At 32.6% G+C, this 22,342-nt stretch overlaps 1 protein-coding gene across 1 annotated transcript; it reads right to left on the reverse strand.

The window, feature by feature from the left end:
- Window positions 1-6,694: 6,694 nt before the first annotated feature.
- LOC130636542 (uncharacterized) lies at window positions 6,695-19,297 on the reverse strand. The gene is made up of 17 exons (XM_057446295.1): window positions 18,972-19,297; window positions 17,990-18,447; window positions 17,551-17,608; window positions 15,620-16,101; window positions 15,163-15,357; window positions 14,970-15,051; window positions 14,486-14,716; window positions 13,889-14,100; window positions 12,933-13,206; window positions 12,564-12,718; window positions 11,727-11,880; window positions 11,573-11,596; window positions 10,935-11,253; window positions 10,363-10,558; window positions 9,511-9,672; window positions 8,821-8,908; window positions 6,695-7,796 (listed from the first exon to the last, which is right to left on the reverse strand). Exons 1-17 carry the CDS (start codon window positions 19,063-19,065, stop codon window positions 7,747-7,749), a joined length of 3,234 nt encoding a protein of 1,077 aa, XP_057302278.1. The 5' UTR covers window positions 19,066-19,297; the 3' UTR covers window positions 6,695-7,746.
- Between the last annotated feature and the right edge of the window lie 3,045 nt (window positions 19,298-22,342).

A 22,342-nucleotide genomic window follows, 5' to 3' on the forward strand; every position in this document is an offset into this window, starting at 1 on the left:
CTATATAGTTTTTAACTTATCTTTAAAAAAACAATTTATCCTTAATAGGTGCTGCAGTGTTTAAATAATCTTCCATTTTACTCTTAATTTTGAGATTCGCTCAATTAACACTATGAATCATTGCAATTTTTCCCCAGAGCAATTTTTCTGTCTTGTGAATCATGACTAGGTGATATGGACTAATTAAGCCCCCCCCTAGATGTGTGATTTGTTGAATGTTGCAAGAAGTCGTCTGGTCGAGCCTGAACCCCAATTGGGTCTGCACAGCACAAAAGGAGCATTAAATACTCCAGGCCTCCCAATTTATAGCACTGTAAAGCCATTTAAAATATCTATGCAATTTTAACTTAAAAGTTAAAAATATGATTTCATTGCAAAATTGCAAAAAAAATATGCACATTTGCGTCCATATTACTTGTTGTTTTGATTCTTACCAATGCTGCGTCTAACTAAATAAAATTTCATTGAAAACTAACGACAGGATCGTTGAAATATTTACATTTAATTTAATTTCATTTAAATTCCTGCGAAAATGACCTAATTAGGATGTCAAATAGCCTAATAAGGATGCCGAACAAAAATTATTGTTAAAAAATAGTGATAGCAAGGGCTGATCCAAGTCAATTTGGAAATCCGTATACCGATTTTGGGGACATATTATTTGAATGACAAACTTAGAAACACATAATTTAAAATGCTTCAGAATTGCACTATTTCTTATATCTGGATATTTTATATCTCACATTATATTTTTTTTTTATCTTTAATCAGAAGAGAAGATATTGTTCATGAAGAAACTATGTTCTATACTAAAAAAAACAATATGCTAAAGCCATGTATTTCTGTTTCCCTAAAAGTTTTTTATCTGCGGTGCTATCAATGCTCAAAATAGCCTAATTTGCATATTATGAAACAATATGGTTTTCCAGGCCTATCAATAAGAAATAACACCCAAGCAATAAATCACTCCCCCAAGGTTACGATAATTTAAACTATGCGAGCAATCTGAATAATAATAGAATGAGTTTATAAACGCATATTTTATCACAAAGCCTTTTTATCTATTTTATTTTATCGTTTTTATATATATTTTGGTTCTTTTTTACTGTAAATAATAAGAAAGAGAACATTGATTTTCATGTGAGATGAAGTGATATTGCTCAGCCAGAAAATTTTTTTTTGGAATTGGGGGAGCAATTAATGGCTTAGCTAATTTCTCATTTCTCAGAATTGGGCAAGCCTTTGCGTGAGCAAAAACAATTGCTCTCCCCTTATTGATAGGCCTGGTTTTCAAAATAGCGATTGCGGAAAGAATCTTTTAGTTAGGCCATCATAAGGTAATTAGACTATGTGCAAAATATTTTGCCAATTTTGATATCTTTTAGTTTCGTGTACGAATTTTTTTAAATATCAATGTTTTGAAATTAGAAATAGCCTAATTAGGATAACACAGCCAAGTTAGGTTAGGAATTGCTCTCCTAATTTTGCGAATAGCCTAATTAGTTTAGGATATCCTAAGGACACTGCCCAATCTTTGGACATAAAAATGCCCAGTCTTGAGACTGTCTGGCCAGTCCTAAGACTGAGCAGGGAGTGACAAGATTGGGCCAAAGATCATGTTAGGCCCATCTTCGGTTGCTTTTAGATTTTAAAGAAGCCACACAAGCTCTGTTGTTTGCAAGACCCAACAAACATTCTAAGACACTAAAACATCATATTTGGGGTATGTACACATTTATAGTTATACATTTTTATATATTTTTTGGACTTTTGATATAATATTTTGATATATTTTTTGACTTTTGGACAGTCTAAAATTTTCATTGTTCTTTTTGTCTTCCACAATTGTTCTAAGATTAAACATGTACGTTCATAGATTGGGCAGTCCAGTTTCAAGACTGGCCACCCATTTGTCACTGTCAGAAGATTGGCCTGACCAGTCTTAAGATTGGGCAGAACCAGAGCTACATTCCAAAATGAATGAATGGTCACAAAGATAATGCAGGCCTTGCCATGAGTCTCGAGCAATTGCTCACGCCCGCATACTGCTCGCGTAAATGCTCGTTACCAGAGCATTCTATTGCTCCCGTAAATATTAACATTTTGAGATAATTGTAAATGTTTTTCTAAGAATTGATTGGTCTTTTAAGTGAAATTCCTGCACGAACGCTCAACCTGAAACTGAAAAGATAATCACATGCAGATAATCACACCATATTTGGTGTGATTATCTGCATGGTTTAAATAAAACTTCCAAATTCATTCGGAAAGTTCAGGTACACGTCAGGTACATAAAATTTTTACAGAAAAAAAAAATTATACCGCACGTGGGTTTCGTTTTTAAAATTGTTTGAATAACAGTTGCGGCATAAAGAAAATAATCCATTAAATTTGGACCTGCTATGGTTTCCAATTGTTTCATCAAATGAAGAAATTATCTACAATTAAATCCATGATAAATTGTCTGTTCCGCCTGTAAGTGCAGTTTTGCAGACTATCCGTGCTCCGCCAGCATTCACCTCCGCATTAGTTAAGAACCGCATGGCTGGATTTCTTGTGTAAGACCTGGTTACCAACGACGAAGGGGCCAGGCAAAAGAGATTTATGTCAACGTAATTCTTTTAACTAAGTCAGGAGTCGGTGAATTAGCTAGGATGGTCAGGTTGGGTATGAATAGGCTTGCTCGTGGATTTCAAGGACCAGGACTATTCAATAATTCTGAGATCTAAAAGTGTCCGTCCAAGACGAAAATCTATCGGACGTTTTAACCGACGAAAGTTCTAAACGAGCCACGGATATGTCCGACCAAACTGGAAATGTGGCAGGCATTTTAATCACGCGCCTGAAACTATTTAGGTGTGTGCCAAGGCGCACGCCTCTCCTGAAAAAGATGCCCTGAGAGACTAAATGTAAAGTTTTTTTAGCGAAAAATATGGCGAGCAAAATTGCTCGCGTGGACACTCTGACACGAGCAATTAATTGCTCTGGAGGTTATTTGCTCATGGCAAGGCCTGTAATGATAGATTAAAATGTCATGCTCCACCCCACACAAAGTATATCATTAATGAAGTACCGCAACATTGTTTGTTTGTTTGTTTCGGAAGATTAAGATTTTTTTTTGTTGCAATTTTGCAAATGGTCTGCTGGACAAAACAATTTTACCACTTTAACACTATACAAAAAGATGTAGGTTAATTTAAATTCTGTTGGAGAGAAGAACCGTTAAGAAGGGAGGGGTTCACCCCTTAAACAGCGATATGCTGTTAACAGCGCACGAATTTTGTACTTTTAATGCACCTTTCTTTTTTCCTCTAGATAGCCTCTTGCTGGCTGTCTGCTCAAAAGCAGAAGAAGTAATGTTGGTTCCTGCTATTCGCCACTGTATTACAAATACATGATGGAAATAAGTTAGCATACAACAGTTCCAATTGTAACTGAAACAAACTTGCATCACCCTTGTTTTCTTCTTTTTGTTCCTCTCTTTCTTGCCTTTGTTTGTAAAACCCGTGACACAATTAGGCTACCATATTGTATTTTTTAAATCAGTCCACCACCAGAATAAGCGCCTACGAAGATTTTTGACCAGCGGTTTGTTTACATCACGTCATATTTTATATAAGCCCATTGTTGTTGCGGGGGCAACCTAGTCCCCAGTGTCTGTTATCTCTTATATCGGGGACGGCGAGAGGTCCCGTCTTTTTGAAGTCAGAAAGATAAAATCTGACCTAGGGACGAGGTTGGTCACGAGGGTATTTTTTTCTGTGGCGTTGTTTTTTCCTAAAAGTTGCACGCAAAATATTCAGCAGCGGTCCTTTGCTCCTCAACTAAGAAAAATACCTTTTCTTGTGGCTACAAAGAAATCTTAAACTTCCTTTAATCTATTTTCCAAAGTCAATATTTCATTTTTTCTCCACTAGCGTAAATTAGTCTGAAAGGTTAGAAGTTCATAAAAATTATCTTGCAAGCATTTCATTTAAATAGCATGGGCCCACTTTTTTGTGCACGTGAGTTTCTATAAATAGATATGTTATGATTGCGTGATTTCGCAAAATAATAATTAATGGTCTGCGATAGAAACTATCCCATAAAATTAAAGAAAGGAGTTAGGTACTAGTTTGGTACTATATAATAAAAGAGTTTTGCAAAGAAGCAAATTTAATGAGATGCATAAAAATATTGAGCTGAAGCTGCAAGATATTCCTCTTCTTCTTTTAACGGTATGTTATATTTGTAAATTTTTATCTCTTGTTTTTTCTATCAAATTGTGTATGTTTTTCTGCTGGTGTAGAACACAACATGATGTCAGTTTTATTTAACAATACGTAGTATACGTATTGGAATTATTTTTTTAAGAATAAAAGGAAATTTCAAAAATGGACAAAATTTTCCCCACAGGTGGACGAATAATTTGTTCGACAAAAATTCTCTTCAGAGTTTACATCACATTTCTGTTTAAGTAGCGCAGCTGATGAACGCTCCTTTTTCTCACCCTCATTACCAGGTTTTTTTACCTTTTTTGATATGAGAGAAGACAACGAAGAATATGTTTTTCTTCGTATTCTCTCAAATCAATATAAGGCAAAGTACCCAGGAGATGAGGGTGGCCTTTTCTAACAATTAAATTCAGTACTCAAAAAGGCAGATGCCCTGGGAACGAGTTCAGTTTAAAAAACTTAAATTAAAACCGCAAAAAGAACTGGGAACAATTGATTTCTGAATAATTTGTTCTGTTTAATAATTGATAGACTCTTATTTTTGGATTACCTTATAAGGGACAAAACCTGCGAAATTTAGGGCATAAAAATCCTCTCAGAGGTCAAAAACACTTAAGTTTACTTTCCTGGGAAAGTAAACTTAAATCATTTGATTTAAATTAATAAAAAGTCTACATAAGATGTAGCAAAAAAAACGTAGAAAAAAAAATACTTGCGAAATTCTTCTTTCGTAGAATTTTTCGCCACATTATGTTCAAGTTTGTGCTTGTTTTGTGCAACAAGAAACCCCCTTTTTCTGTTACAACTTCGTCCCCAGTATTTCCTTGTTCCAAAAAGTACATATTACAAAGCTTTTACAAAAATGTTAGTTGCTTGTTGTTATCGTACGATTTTTAATGAGTGCATGCCTAAGTAGTATAGCATAAACAATCACGTGATTACTATCCTGCCAATGAAAAGGTTAATTGATGTTGATTTATATTATTGTATTTTTATCAAAAGCAGAATCATTAATGAAACTAAATTATCCAACTTCATCTCCAAGGCTTCTTTCTACTTATAATTCCTACTCTATATCACAAAGCAACTTTCTTTACTTACTTTGTCGAAAGATTATATTTAGTGAGGAAAATACAAATGCAGAGATTCTAATAAAAACAACAGTATATGGTTCGTGACATTAGCTAGAAATTCAATATTGAAATGGTTTATTTTTTAACAGAAAAATCGAAAAAGAAAACTGCACCCATTGATAAACTTTCCAACATCAGAATTTTAAGAACATTGCGAAATATCATTTCGCAAAAATCACGAAAGTTCCTCGTAACAAAGTAAACACTGGGGGTGTTTATAAATTAAAATTAGTGGTATTCCCGAAATTTGGTGTTGTCCCACTCCCTACAATCAGGTTACCGAAAGTAGCTAGTAAATTTATTCCATGTTAAAAATATCAGCACATACTAAAAGCTAACAGAATACATGACTCTATAAGCGCATCAAATTTCTTAATGTTCTGCAGAATCTCATACAAAATAATCTAGTAAAATAGACCTTAACCACAGGTTGCTAGTCAGGAGATCCAGCATATTTTTTCTTACCACCCGGAAATCAGAATAGCTAAGGTGGGAAAAATTACGCTGGGTTTCAGACGAATTTCCTGTGTTCCGCACTTTTTGATTGGTTACTTATATTGTTTTGTGCTCACGTAGCCAATGCCAGGAAATCCTTAATGGCCTTAGTTACCTAAACAAATATAATTAATTCTTGTATTTTTTTATAAGGGTAAGATTTGAGTACGCTGACTTTGTGGGTATTTGTTGATTGTAATTTAGGTTTTACTAGATGTGAGTTAAAAATTTTAGGGATTTTCTCTGACATTTCTTTGCGTCTAAGCTTTCGTTTGAGAGAAACTGAATTTGACATTCTCGAAGAAAGCTTAGTTAACTAGGCTACAGGTAACCAATTGGCTCTTTCCTGATTCCTTTAATGACAGCTAAATGAATTGCCAACGTTTACAAAAGCTTGTGAATTTTTGTACATTAGCACGTGTATATTGGTAAGCAAAAAAGCAGGAAATCATATGGGATCCAAAGGCACTGGAGTAAGTTTTTTTTAACTATATGCTTCTCTCCTTAGAAAAACGTTTCACCAATTTTAGGCAAAATATTTTTTAAGCAATTCTTTGCTTCTTACTGTGGATGTTCCTTTATTTTTCTACCTACCGAAATGTTGTCAACGCAATATGAAAGCATTATGTCGCACGAAAAATTGCGGAATTAATTGAAGTGTGGAGTAATTGTCGATTTTTTTTTTGTTTTCCATTGGTTTAAAATTCCCGATCTACATCATAAAAAATCATTTATCATAGAGTAAAGAGAAGTGTAGTGTATGTTGTTAAAGACTGAGAAACAGATCTTTTGTGAATCTCCCTAGCTGGGGAATTTACAAGACATCGGAAACAGAAAAAAATCAAGAGAAGCTGAATATATGTTTTCCGTTCTTTAAAAATACTATATACAAAAATTCGTCATATTCGCTAAAAGTCATTTCTTTAGCCTTTCTTAGTCGTTCTCAGTGTTATACATGCTTTTATCAAAGCCCGCTATTTTAATTATATACATTATAAATATTGTTATGCCCACTAAAACACTGGCGCAGAAACAAAATTACCACCAAAATAATGCCAGTTTACTTAAGGAGTTTTTTAAATTTTTTTTGCAACCACCAAGAAACTCAAAAATTGTATTTTGGCTATTTCTTGACTCACTGACTTTAGAAGCAGAATCATAACACTGAGCACGAATTTGCTATGGTATATTGTACATTACCTAACTCCAATTCTACATACAGTTTTAACTATACTTACTTATTTATTCCCTGGTTACACTTTCCACAGTGAAGAACAAAAAATTCGTATATTATAAGGCAGATGCATCTGGCATCGATCAACGACACCAAAATACAATCTGCAAACATTTCGTCGCTAAGACTAAGACTTTATTTTACTATGTGACTGGTTCATATATCCGCACAGCGGAAAGGCCCAGTTACACGACAATGTTTTGAAGTAAATTTCTTGATGCAAACCAGGCAATAAATTTAGGCAACCCTATTTTACCTTTTGGTAAAGTTTATGTACACATGGTGGCTACATGATAAAATTACTTGAAAATTATAATATTAACAAAATAGGAATATTAATAAAATAGCCATAATAGCAATATGAATCCTTCAATTTGAGTTATTAAACACCCAGCTGGTCCAGGCATTGGTCAACAAATTCCGGACCAGATTGTGAGAGAGAATATTAATTATTTTCTTTGGAATAATATATAAGGACTTTTTGTCGAAATTCCCTTACTTTGTGTGCCACTGACATTTTGAACTTATATAATCTACAAAAATGTTTAAATATATAGCTGACATAAAATATTTATATATGTAATTATATTATTTTACATTTTGAAACCAATCCATCGACTATGTTTCTCATCGTGCACAAAAAATCGGAAATCGTGAACATCGTGCACATTTAGCAGTTCACGCAGACTATGCGTGGTTTTTGTTGTCGACAAGTTGAAACTAAAACAATGAGAGAATAATAAAATACAATAAGTGATTTTAAAAACATATATCTATATTATAATGCCCGTATACGTCTTGTCCGTCCGGCTGCCTGTCACGCAAAATGGTAGCTTAGCTGCGACGGGCGAACCCGTGGATTTTTCCACGGGCTAACGACTAGTAATATATATTAAACTAGTTTTATTTTAGACTAATTAATCCGTGCAAACAAATTTAGGTCCTCATATTTCACCTGTCGTACACTTGTTCTTTAATTAATGCGTCTCTAGCATGGTAACGATTTTAGGAATGCTGCTCTTTTTTTTATAAAGCCAAATTTTCTTATAAAAAAATAGAGATTTGAGGATATTTTTATATTTCTTAAATTTAGAATTAGAATATTTAAGGAAATTTTTAGGTGATGCTATGACCAAAGAACATAATAGTTTAGCATTTTGAAATAAAACCATACCAAAAATCATGTGTCAGGTTGTAAAACTATAATTTTGGAGATTTGAGTTGAAAGTTGTTAAAAAACTTTGTGTCGAGGTCATTATTGAGGAGAATTGAGAAGTTTTAAGGAGGCGCAAAAGCCCTTGATTTGGCTACCGACTTGAACAGAATTTGGCTAATATTATAAAGCTACTTAGGGTAAAAATGTTTAAAAAATCCCGAGTTTCAGTTTCTAAAAATTTTATTTTTCAACGGGTTAAAAGGAAGGTTAACAACATCAAGTCTTGTTTTTTTTATCCATTATTTATTGCTCTTTTTCTTCCTCATCGTCGGGGAGTGTTAAAAATTAGTAAAATAAAATTGCGCGTCTGTCTCATAGAATGTAAACGCTCATACCAAGAAAACGCTTTAAACATGGCCCTATGCGCATGCGGAAACAAAAGGTAATGCCACACCACGAAAATATAAAACTAAAAGAGCGCATACAAAAAAGAGACAGGTAACAATGAGTTTAAGGTGAAACGGGTCACGAAGGGTGCCATTTAGGTATTCCCAGATTAATTTTGTTGAAAATTATTCCACAACTTACTCATAAATTCTCTTCTTTTTGTCAGTCGGTGTATTTCGGCATTATTCATTCCTGACATTTCTTCAATGATGGTTGCGTAACGTTTAACCTAAAATAATGACATAAATATTACCCCTACTCAATTTTTCTTAAATATGGTTAAATTGGTCAAATCAAAGTCGACAACCTCAAAACCTAGTATCAATAAGAGGAAATAAAATAAGCTTTAGATATTAGAGTTTTTGTCCAAGTGCGCACGCGCTAACAGCATAGCTTATGAGCTTTTTGTGCTATAGCACAAAATACAGTCAAATGGAAACAAGGCTTAACTGGTGTCACAAGATCTTTAACTAAGCACGATTTTTTATTTCATCGTATTTTCTCGCCTATAGCACTTAACACGTTTTACTGCTAATGGCCATATTTCTAAAGATCAGTCCAAAGTCTTCCTTACTATGTAAGTATCATTGTAATTAATACTGAACAAACCCTCTCTGGTCATAATGTAGTATTCCTAGTTTTTGTTCTGAGGTCAATCAAAAGTTTCAGGCTCGTGTGTTCCAGGTATTCTTTTTAGATCCCAGTCTATTCGAGGTGTTTATAAGTATATGTAGTAAATCTTTTATTTTACCGAACAAGGGCGTTTACAGTTATATCAAGTATAAAGGGCGTACTTTCTCACATTCGTACTGAATGGGCGTATTTTCTCACCTTTGTACTAACATGGGGATTCGCAGAACAAAAAGTTTTTAAACTTTCTTGCTCGTGCAGCAAAATCACCAATTCTTTTTCTGTTATGTTGCCATGATAATTCATAAGCCAATGGATATATCTTGTCTCGATAATTACTGTGTAACATGCTATTGATATTAACTAAATAAATAATATCATAGTCCATTATTTGAGGCAAACAGTCCTTGTACATACGTGTATTTTAAGGACTCCACGGGAAAATGCCGATAGGGTTACGGTGCAAAAAAAACAAGGTTGATGTTTTCTCAAATAAAATAATCTATAGCCAAAGTGGCTAAAGACACTAAGTCGGAAGAGACATTGGGAAAAATGGGATACCTTGGATTTTCTAAGGACAATTCCAAATTCCACGAAATTTTTGTTTCGTTAACATTTTAGATGATTGCTGCAGAAAAATAGGAACCAGTCAGGTGATCAAAATAGGTCAATAAAAACGTGATATATTAAGAGGACATTATACAGCCACGTATTAGGACTTTAGTACTTAAATTAAGTGGGTCAGGCTTCTGCTGGTGAAATTCCATGGTGATTTTTGGGCGTGGTACATAATTTTTTGATGGCTGTTTCACGGCAGCCATTTTGATCGAAATATAATTTTTATGAGAAAGATTAGTGGGTATCCCGTGAAAAAATCAAAAGTAATTGTACTAGAATGGACATTTGATGGTAAAGGATACGAGGGTTTATCCGTCGTACATATCTCGATCATCAGCACAAAGTAGCGATTTGTCAGCCAATGTGCACAAAATATGGATGTTATTACTACAGAGACAGTATTTCCAGAGCAAAAGCTAACTCGGTTTTACCTACCTCTTGCAGTTCAATATCTTTTGCATTTACAGTACCAACCGTTTGACTCGCGCGGGGTAAGTTTTTAACCAACATAGCAGCATGTTGGATTTTCGCTTCCATAGCCTCGTATTCGTGTGTCCCGTTATTTTTGCGTGCATTCAAGATAGAGATATACGCAGATAACACAGATTTTATTGCAACCACGAATTCATGCCTAAAACATAAAAAAAAGTTAAAAAAATAAAAAGTTAAAAAAATAGACCTAGAGCTACGCTATTTCAAGGAGAGTGATAAAAATTGTGGTACAAAAGTTTAGCTATAGTGTTGGTTACCTTAAAAGTCAAAATGTTTTGTTTATGATGACATGTTGTGCATATTTATTTTTTATTTCAGCATTATTAATCGTAAAGCCTTATTAAAAAAAGCCTTATTGAATTTGTTCTTAAGCTTTACCATTTGTGTATGGTTTTTTATACCTTCCTTAAAAATCTGAAGTCATAAAGTGATACTCTTTCATTCCTAAACAGGCTTTTGAGTTTCCCTAGTTACTTTGACCTATGTATTGAATAATACACAATCAATCAACATACGTGCTGTAGGTAATAATTTGTTCCAACATATGTATCTTCTGTTCGAAGGTTTCTTCAAGTTCATCCAAACTCTCATGTTTCTCGATTCGCTGCAGAAGTTTCAACACGAACACCCACCACGAATACAACGACTGAATACGCATGTAACTCCAATCAATTTTTTGAATCGCTGAAGAAGATTTTAAGCTCGCAAGAAATGACTGACCAATCTCCACATCTTGGTCGCTTCTTAATGATGGTTCAGGAATAACAATTCGCTTGAGAGATTCAGCTAGTAGGAATTCTTGGTATTGACAAAAAATTGTCTGCAGCAAGTCAGCTGATATAAATAAAACAAAACAAATACTCAATAATTTTTTTGATATCGCTATTAGAACAACTGCTTTAAATTTGACAGTATAAATTAAACAAACTTCTTTGCCGTATCAAACCTTAGTAGAATAATCCTAACTTAATAATAAACTTAACTCTTGTGAATTATTTACAAGCTTTATAAAAATTTTTCTTAGTTTGTCGGAAAAGCGAGCAAAATTATCGAGTTTTATTTTTTCACTTGCGTCTTAGTCAAAAATTGTACAGATATTTTTTTATTGTTTGAAAATTTACAGATAGTTACAAAAAAGTAAATAAATAAATACCTTCATCCAACTTCGAGTTGTCATCTAAAAAGAAAAAGTATCAAATTAAATAAGTCTTAAAGGCTGTTCAACTGAGCCTTTCTAGTCTATTATAACATTGTAAACAGTTTAAAAGCCAACAACAACAAAAAATTTGTTTATTTAATTTTTTTACCTTTAGTATGGAAAACAGGTCGCTTTTTTAAATCCCACACTCCGCTTGTAAAGTAATCGTATCCTTTACCATCAAATATCCATTCTAGTACAACTACTTTCGAATTTTGCCGTGCCAAACAAGCTTGATGATCTGCACAGTCAGCAAAATAATGCTGAAAAAAAGAAGATGAAAAATTAAACTCCACCAACTGCTTGTAGCAAGAACTAAACTACACTTGTAGTTGTTACTTTTATTTTATTTATTTATTTATTTAGGCATTAATTAATTAATAAAAAAGCCAAAACAGCAAAAAGAAAAAAAAGGTACAGGAATTTTAAATGATTAATGCTATCTTAATTTTAAAGTCCCTTTTAAGTGCAGCAATTTTACACAGAATTTAAAGTATGTTTTGAACAGGTATCTTAGTTAACTGGGATGTGTCCATAATGTGTGCTAACTGAAACAACACATTAATTTCATGAAATTAGGTATGTACCATCATATAATTTTTTTAATTTTTTTTCTTCTGATTTTCTGATTTAGAAAATGAGATTTTAGGAAGTTTATGGATAAAACACTAAAAATCAGTACAATTGTATAAAAAATAAATATTTTAAAAGAAAACCACCCCATATTTTGGTTTCAAATTTTAGTTCATATTAGAGATTTTAGGACACTTGGCCCCTGTATTTGCTTCTCTTTGTTTTGCATAAAAACGAAAAAACAAAAGTAAAACCGCCCAATAAAAATCATGCTGCATTAAGGTTGATTATGAGATTATCACACACAAAAATTGATAGAAATTCTATTCTTTCATGTAACTGTTCAAATGTAGTTGCTTTTATTTGGTCATACCTGCAAAAACGATGACAAAAGCCAGGCTTTCTCCTTCATATGAACTGCTGCTGTTGCATATGCTGTACACAACAGTTCATGATCACCTGATACTTCTGCAGCATGAATGACATTCATAAGGTAACAATCCGCTTCCAAGTTAGTACACGAAACATCTAAAAATTTATTTTTATATGAATTACGCACCAAAACTATTTTTTTGAACAAAAACATATCACCTTAGAAATAGAATTAGTTATAACACCATTGTAAACATTATGTTCATTAAGTCAACATGAACACTTATGCAAACAATTATGGCGGTGGTGGGAATATTTTGTCAAATGCTGAAGAGCAGGGAGAAAGATCAGCAAATTGTGTATTTTATACCTTTTAGTGCAATTTCATGTAGTTTTTGGTAGGCGTGCATCAACAAGTTTGCAGCATGTTGTCTTTCACTTCTCTCTTGTGGATGCAATAAGCCAGAAGGAAGCGCTAAACGTCCAATCGTTTCTAACACTTTCATTAAACTGGCTTGATATAGCAAATGACAAATATTCTTCCATATGTAACTCACGATTTGTCCATAGGGTGTTCTGGGACATCTATCACCAATAATGAGAAGACTGAGACGAAGAATGTTTTTTGCACCTTCATAATTATGCTAAAAATAGAATGTTATACAAGATTATAGAGCAAGAGAAGAGTATGATACCAAAATCCTTTCCATAATATCATTTCATTGTATTCCTCTTTTAAAAAGTTGTAAAAAATCTTAATTTTGGGATTTTAATTATCAGTCAAATGTGGAAGTTGTTGTGGTGGGGATTTACCATGTAGGTGAGGGCAAATTTTTTGGTGCAGGGGTCAATCCTTTGGCGTGGAAGCCTATACCCCAGTGCGTACCGTGGATATACATCTGATCTGTGTGTATTAGAATCATATCTACCATTATCTATTAAGTCTATATAAACAACTTTGTTTCATATTTCTCTTGACCTACTTTTAAATCTTCCATTTAGTCCTAAAAACTAGACTTTGATCCTTCCAAAATGGTTAACACAGTGAAGAAGGGAATGTACAATAAAAGTGTTGATTTCATAATCTGCACTGTGGTCGTGTATAATTATTTTGCATAAGGGATATTGGAATTTATATGTGTGATTAATGCCTTAAAACAGTATGTCCCATTCTGTTTTAGGTGTATGTGGAGTCGTGCCAGTGCACTCACATGTGCTACAATATTAAGATTGGCATTGCTACCTGAACCTGAGCATATACATCTACTTTTATTACAGTCTAATAATTTTTTTAATAATAAACATAAAATAAGGTAGTGAACAAACCTTATTAATCATTGTCTGCGCCTTTCTTAGCTGACTTTTAAAACATTGCACGATTTTCGTGTTAGGTTTACATCGAATATTTCCTCTCAATAACATAAACATTAAAATCAACAGGGATACACCAACACGCAGTAGTTGTGAAAAGGCAGAATGTTGTGGAGTGATAATTTCTTCTCCTTCACTCATTAATTCTCGTGAATGAAACGTATGATCTGGAATGAAGGTGGAAATATTATATTTCAGTTTTTATTTAAAGAACAAATTGCCAGTGTACCTACAGAAAAATTCCTCACTTTTTGGGAGTAAAACTTCCTCTCTCTGATTTTTAAGGTATTTTTTTGCATTCTGATTTGAATGTCAAAGTACCAAATCAAATCAAATTACTTAGAGGCACATAAACACGACGGTGTAGCATACTGTATCCAACATTAGGAAACGTAAATATACAACATGTATATTGTACCATTCATAAGCAAAATAAATAAGAATAAACAGAACTTCTGACTCTGTGGATAACTTAATCTTCACTTGCGAATGCAAACAAAAATAGATTAATAAACAATTAATTATAACAATGCATATATATTATATATATACCTCCTTCGAAAGCTGTTGATTCCCCACTTAAAAGTGCTATTGGATTAACGAATGAAAATAAGAACAACACTGTGAAAGTAGCTATTTTAGCCCCATCGCGTGCACTTTGTCTTGCAACGGTTGAAGCTTGCTGTACTTGTTTCCATTCCTCTTCTTCATTGTTATACAAGTGTTGATCAGATGGAAAAGAACTGATTTTGTTTATTTGCTCTTTCTGTTTCATGTATTGCACTAAAAAGAAAAGCTGTATTGTTATAAAAAAGAAAGGAAAAAATAGTCTTATATACAATTCAGGTTTTTTAGGACATCTCCTATGAGTAGCAGAAAGGACATACCAAGGATTTAAGGTGTGGTTTTGAGTGTGCTGCATTGGATAACTTGTCATAAAATTTCTTGATATTGATACCCCCATTTTAAATTATTTTGGATTTGTTGGAATACGTGAGATTCATTCATTCAAGTTAAGTAAAAAAGAGTAACTTACATTCTTTCTCCAACCAATCAATCTTTTTACGCAATCTTTTAATTTCTTCTGTAGCACCTTGGAGAACATCATTAATACTTTGCTGGAAACACAATAAAAAAAATAATATTAAATTTATTCTATACAGGGTTTTCTTTTGAACTTTTACAAAAAAGGTGGTTGCGTGTTTTTATAATTCTGAATCAAGTATCACCTTTTGATGTCCTTTAAATGTAAGGAGCTTCTTCAATTCAGCAGTAGAACGTTTAATTCTGTCCCGATACTTTTTCTCAACATCTCGATGATCACGACCAGACTTCCTTGCACCTGACTTTTCATTTGATATTTTAGGAAGTTCCATTAATGTATCCATATTACCATTATCTGTGCCGTTTGAAGATGATAAACTCTAAATTAAGATTCCAAAGCAATTTGTTTACCACTAATTATGACCTCAAAAACATTGTTTATTGAAGAAAACATCCCAGGTTTGACCTATGCTATCACCCTAGTACCAGCACAAAACAACAATGCAATTGATAAGATTATAATAACCGTGGATTATCACTTGCAATTGAAGTCATTAAATTTCATTAAAAACAGGGAAATTAGGGGTAATTTGATGAGTCATAGATATCAAGTTAATTTTTTGTGGCTCTTTTTTCACCAACCTGTGTCGAATATGGCGATTTGATATCGTTATTATCACTCAGGTTGTTTAAATCAATGTCATTAGCATTGTTCACATCTTCTGCCTTTTGTTTTCGGAATTTTTCTTGTAGTTTTTCCTTTAGTCTTTTCTTTTTATCAGCAACATTAGCAACAACTCTTTGTAATGAACTTCTATGTGTGGTTATAATTTCATCCACAGGTGCTGATACAAGTCCTTCTATTTCAGGTGAATTTCCTCTTTCTTCTTTCGCTATGCTGTCAAGATTTTCATCATTTAAAAAATCAAGAGACAGATTGCTGCAGCTTCCAACAGTGGACTCATAACCACTTGTCATAGATGAAAAACTGCACCACGAGGTGCTAGAAGTGTTTCTGTGATGCGTTTTTTTCTTTATCTTTGAGGAATGATCACTGTTGACAGATTGAACTGGGTCTGTGAAATATTCAGCAAATTCAAAAGTAGAAACTGGATCAGAAAATTCTAAATGAAAAATTCACATTTAAAATAAAACATGATTATATATGCTTTAAGTCAAGAGTTTTTAACTTTGTGAAGATTAAAAAATGTTTTGTAAATTTTAAATCTTAAAAGTAACTAAAAATGATGAAGTAAAATAATATGTCCTATTTTGACATTTAAACTTCCTGAGAATATGCAGTCTTTTTTATTAAGTGTGCAATGAAAGAGAAATTAGCAGACTTTCACAAAGAAAATTTTAATAGTTTGTACGAAATAGGAATGTTTTGACATGTGGGTAGGATTATTTATGACAATATATATAGACGTATCTGATTGTTCTACGTTAGTCCGTGACTTTAAACTGAATCAGATCAAAATTAGCATTTCATGGTGGATGTTTTTTTCAGGAAAGTGCATGCTCAAAAAAAGCAAGCCTTATTCGGTAATTGATCATTTAAACATTATACACCACCACAAATATCGATTATCAATATCAATAGTGTATATAAAATTAGTGAAGCCATTGAATTGTACTTTTTAAAGTTTCAGGCCAAATAACTTGGGCATGGATAGAAATAACTAACATTATCTTCTGCTTGGGTAAGTAGGGCTAAAATGAATATTATTTCCTAACACCTGGGCCAACCCATCTGTTTTAGATTGACACGCTAATAACATCATTAAAAAACTCTTAAGCCTCAATGTAACTGTTTCTGAAAGCCTAGATATTTTATAAGTTGTCAAAAATGGATGTCTTAAATGCACGTTAAATGGCCATATAAATGTTACATGTCAATAACTTGATGTTAAAACTTCAAGACAGGATGGTGACACTTATACTTTTTCTCTGTGTGTGTGAGAATTACCATTGTAATTGTCTCCAACTCTTTGGCTCAAGTAAATTTTTGAGTGCAATTTTGTCTACAGTTTTTTCACAAAAACAGATATAACATCCTCCATAAATTACATATATTTTAAAAAAATACATTTATTGTTTCTTTTGTGTATATATATTTATTTATTTGGTGGATCACGCCTGATTAACTGTGTAACCTTTACTACAGGGAATTTAAATGTTGCATGATTCATTTGAAAAAGTTTTAATTATTCCTGTGTTTATTAAATAAACTTTATACAAATTATTTGATGGAAAGAACACCAATTTTATGATTTTGCCAATTTAATTTGATATTTCAGTATCCAGTATTGAGCATTTGTTTTTTTAAACCTTGCTTAAAGTGGGTTTTCCACAGTTCATATACAACTAATAATTACATATACTTACAATGTAAAATAAAACATTTTAAAAGAACAAGTGAAACAAAATATATAAACACATTTCAGACCCATAAAGTCCTGAAAACAGTGCAAGTTTGTAGTATGCACCTAACTTCATGCCTTAGGAACAAATGGAAAAAAAATAACAAAAACATTAATCTAACCCAAATATATATATAATAAACACCATACCTAGCTCAGTGGAAGCTTTGTTTTGACTTTGATTTAAGAGGTACTCGTCTAAGAGGTTCTAGAAAATAACATGTTATATTCATAACGCTCCATACACACTTTTTAAAAAACCCAGTATTATATATATATATATATATATATATATATATATATATATATATATATATATATATATATATATATATATATATATATATATATATATATATATATATATATATATATATATATATATATATATATATATATATATATATATATATATATATATATATATATATATATATATATATATATATATATATATATATATATATATATATATATATATATATATATATATATATATATATATATATATATATATATATATATATATATATATATATATATATAAAGGTCATTGGTATTACATACTCATAACAAAAGTAATTCATACTTTTTCTGGACTTATGTGAAGTGTGACTTGCTCTGTCATAGGTTGAGCTACATACGTTGCATGACTATTTTCTGTTTCACCATTTGATAATCTTGATTTGATGGCAGTTACCAACTTTTGAAGTGTGCGTTTTCTAGCATTTTGTTCCTCTACTTGTGTTCTTGTTGTGTCTGCACAATGACTGCTACTTTCCATCTGCACATCATTATCTTCAAATTCATGTAGCATTGAATTAAAGTTTGGATTTCTAGAGTTAAACTGAAGAGGGCCTTGAGATTTTGGTTGGTCGATGATTAAACTATCATTTATATTGAGTCTCATGCACATGTCTAATTCTTCAGGTGTTAAGTTGAAATCGTGGACTTGCGTTGGATGCGGATTGGAATAAGTATCCTTTAAGGTTGTATCGAATGTGTCCACCATGTCAATATTATACAAATCTTCCTGCTCACTAGGATCTAAAAATGTATCCACAGAATATACATGAAAATTGATTACATATATAGGGACATGACATCGAGATAACGTCCCAATAAAAGAAAGGAACTGTATATTCGTACGCACTTTAATATGACATAAAGTGCGTATTAATAGTGTGTAGCGCTATTTATACGTAGAAAAAAGGAAAAAGAATCCTAACCCTAACCCTAAAGCACTTTACTTACGAATAGCGGATGAACATATACGTACTCAAAAATGGGCAAAAGTGCGTACGAATATACACTACGTAAAAGAAAATTGAGGGTAAAATTCAACTTGGGAATAGCTAAATATTATTAGAATGCACAAGAAACTGCGACTGGACACCACCACACAAGGCCATATGTGAAAGAAAAAATTTTTGTAAATAATTGTAAGAATAGGAGATTTGCCTCGTGCTCTTGATCCAACAAGCATTTCAAATAAGGTGTTGGCATGATGATACACAGCATTTGAACGGCTAAAACTTATCAAGAGAAACACTTAAGATATTATTTTATACCTAGAGCAGCTGAAGTTGAAGATGCTATCCAGTCATACATTGACACATAATTGATAATTTCACTAAAATCTTCATCACTATTTTTTTTCTCCATTTTTTGCACTACCTGACCTTCCTTTGGCAGCTCAATTTCTCGTCTGCTAAACAGGTTTGTTTACAAAACTTTTCCGCATGCAGGCATTAAAGGAAAACCACTTTCGGAACGGAGATGCAGCATCAGCAACTATTCTATCAACAATTTGTTCTATATTTCACAAAAATTAATTGTATAGTATTGTACTTTTGTCTGGTTTTAATACTTATAACCTTGAAAAACATTAAATAGTTTCCTTAATATTATTTTAGAAAAATTTACAAACATACTGCTGAATCAGCATTAAAAGAGTAGCACAAACAAGTTTAACTTTAATAGTAACGCCACTGAATATTTCGTCGTCACGTACGCAATCTACGTTTTCGCTCTCCACCGTCGTTTTCAATTTACTTGGGGTCAACAACAAGCCAAATATTTTTATTTTCATAATCAAATTTAATGGTTTCCTGCGGCAAAGCATCGTACTTATCAATATTATAGTCGCTAATTTCGATCTCATTCCAAGACTTTTGTTTTTGATCAGTTAAAAAAAGGGTCGGAATCCAACACGATAACCAAAAAAATTTAGGCGAAAATTCAATTCGATATTTATTAGGGAAAAAGGGTTTTTAAATCCTCTGATGCTTAACAATTCATATTGAAATATCAAATTTGTTTGAAGAATATAAATTTACCAACGTTTTACAGGTAAATATGTGCGGATGATTTTATTTACAAAAAATAGAATATGACTTTTTCTGAAGTTTCTTTCTGAAGTGAAGGACAGGAAGTCCTTCTTACCGTCGTATTGACATTTAGTACACATTATCAGTGAGTCACCATATAGTTATTTCAAAACATTTTTGGACATATGTTTTTGAAAATTGGATTACTTGTGACGACAAATTTGTCCGAAATTTAATTCGCGCGCCACAATTTCTGCATGATGTTTAGCATCTACAAAACATAACAGTGTCCATGACAACTAAGCTATCATTTAGCGTTCACACTGGCTGTTTTTCCTCATAACCAATCTTGTTTCCGGGGCATTTTGTCCTTATGATGTACGTGTAAGGATTGTAGAGCCCTGGAACGAAAACGCCTGACAACTAAACTAAAAAAGTAATAATTCATGGAAACGAGGTTGGGGAAGATGCAGATACAGACTGGCTTGAAGACTGATTTTCTAACCTTTTCATAGTTTTTTTTTCTTTTCTGGACCGTTTGATACAAGAAAAAGAAAAACACCGTGGCACACAATATAATATGGGGAAAGAAGAAAATGTAATTAACAATAAGAATATTCACAAATTGAAGCTAAATGTCAATCAACCTTGACTATTCCTTGCCCTCTATTCTCGTGCCGCAGACATGAAATCAGAAAATGTAATACCAATCCCTAAAATTGCAAACAATTCGACGCAATCAGTGTATTTTTTTGTATTTTTCACTTGAAGAATCGTTTTATGGGGTTACACAGTATTTTATCTTTTTTGATTTACAGTAGCACAGTTTATTGCGTGTGCTCATTACTGTCAGCTATTTAAAAAATTTTCTGTAAGGATTTAATCTTGGTTTTATCTATCATTGCAATCGTTTTTTGTCCACGAGATGTCCACTTTTTAAAGTGTTCGTTCGTTAGGGAGTTACCGTATACTTCAAAACTTGAAGTGTTTGGAGGCTGCAAACAAGTCACGAAGATGTGCTCATGTCTAAGCGCTTTAAAATAGGAAGCAGAGTCAGGGATCTCCAGGGTGTATTTTTCATTCATATATTTATGCTGGAGTATTCTTATCGTAAAAATATAAATTCCAATCTTTGATAAAGTTGTTTACAAAGTTTGTACTTAGAGTTGACGTCACAAACCATGCTGACGGCTGTCTTAATCGAGTTGTTTCTATTGACAGCCTACATAAAAGATTGAAAAAATGTACCTATTGTTTTGTTGAATAAGATTCTTAGAATCATTTTAATGATCGATTGTTATTTATGGCGCGTTAACCTCAACTATGGCACTGCTCTCCTTCGGAGAGATTCGAGTTTTTACGGAAACATTAGAGAGTCATATAATATGTTGCATATCATAAAAATCCATACCAACATTAACATGTCAAGATAATTACAATCTAAAGAATTTGCGTAAAATATTTACACGTGTGTAATGAAGATGGCGACATGCATTTCAACAACCTAGTTCCCGGGCATTCTTGTCTCTGATCAACGTTGCGCTTATTGACGTGCTCATTGGCTGACCTGTTCTGTCATAATAAAGTGCAGTGCCGGTAAAAGAAAAAAAGCCTTGGAAACGAAGTTAGTATATACCGTGTCTTGTTTTTGATTTTCGCCAGCAAAGGCGGAATCTTTAAAATCGCCTGAGGAGATAGATAGATAGATAGTTAGAGACAGCACAGCTAGGCTGGACGCCCGAAACTTATGCAGGCTAAAGCCTAAATCCTCGTTTTGACAGATTTTTTTCTGAGAAAGAGGCTAAAATGAGTTTTAAGCCAATAAGAATCCCAACGGTGCAACGAATTGTTTTATTATCCAATGAACAATACTTATATGCTATCAAAAGTTAAAGCTCGTGCAGTTGAGCATAATGAAGATCGTTTTATAATGCGCCATCTTTGATGTTATTAACGTTAATAATTACGTCATTTCTCTCTGTACAATTTTGCAAGCACGTAATTCAGCAGGACTAGCAGCAGAACGAATTTTAATTTAAAGAGGAATTGTTGAGGCTGACTATTTTTTGATGAAAGATAATGTATTATAGCTATAAAATCGCGACAAGTGCGTTATAAAAGAAAAAATAAGAATATGTAGTCTGAAAAAAACCTTTCGTAACTGATTATGTAAAAAAAATTGCTGCCACCTTTAAAGATATTTTCCAAGTTGTTTTTCAGAGAAAAAGAGAAAATAGATAAATTTTTAGTCTTGCCGTTGTTCTTATCTTGTTTTTATTGTTCATCAATTTTCAGGTTTATTATTTTTCTTTTAAAATTGTTCTTATATAGAAATGAAGTTAGCTATGATTTACAGTTACAATTATAATCAAAAATTGAATTTTAAAATTTTAGAATATTCAATGATTTTGTTCCCCCATATTACTCAGTCATCTTCCAAGTTCAGATTATTGCTAATGGCGGAAATCTTTAAGCCGCAGGGCTTCTTGTTTAATAAACAGCTCAATTTAAACAGTGGCAAAAACACCATGACAAAGGCTTGTCATATAATCGCAGAGATATGGATACGAAATAATCTATGCGTATTAGTATGTCTTTCTCTTTTCTATTAT

This window comes from Hydractinia symbiolongicarpus, chromosome 1 (genome assembly GCF_029227915.1).
Source record: "Hydractinia symbiolongicarpus strain clone_291-10 chromosome 1, HSymV2.1, whole genome shotgun sequence".
Taxonomy (NCBI): Eukaryota; Metazoa; Cnidaria; class Hydrozoa; order Anthoathecata; family Hydractiniidae; genus Hydractinia; species Hydractinia symbiolongicarpus.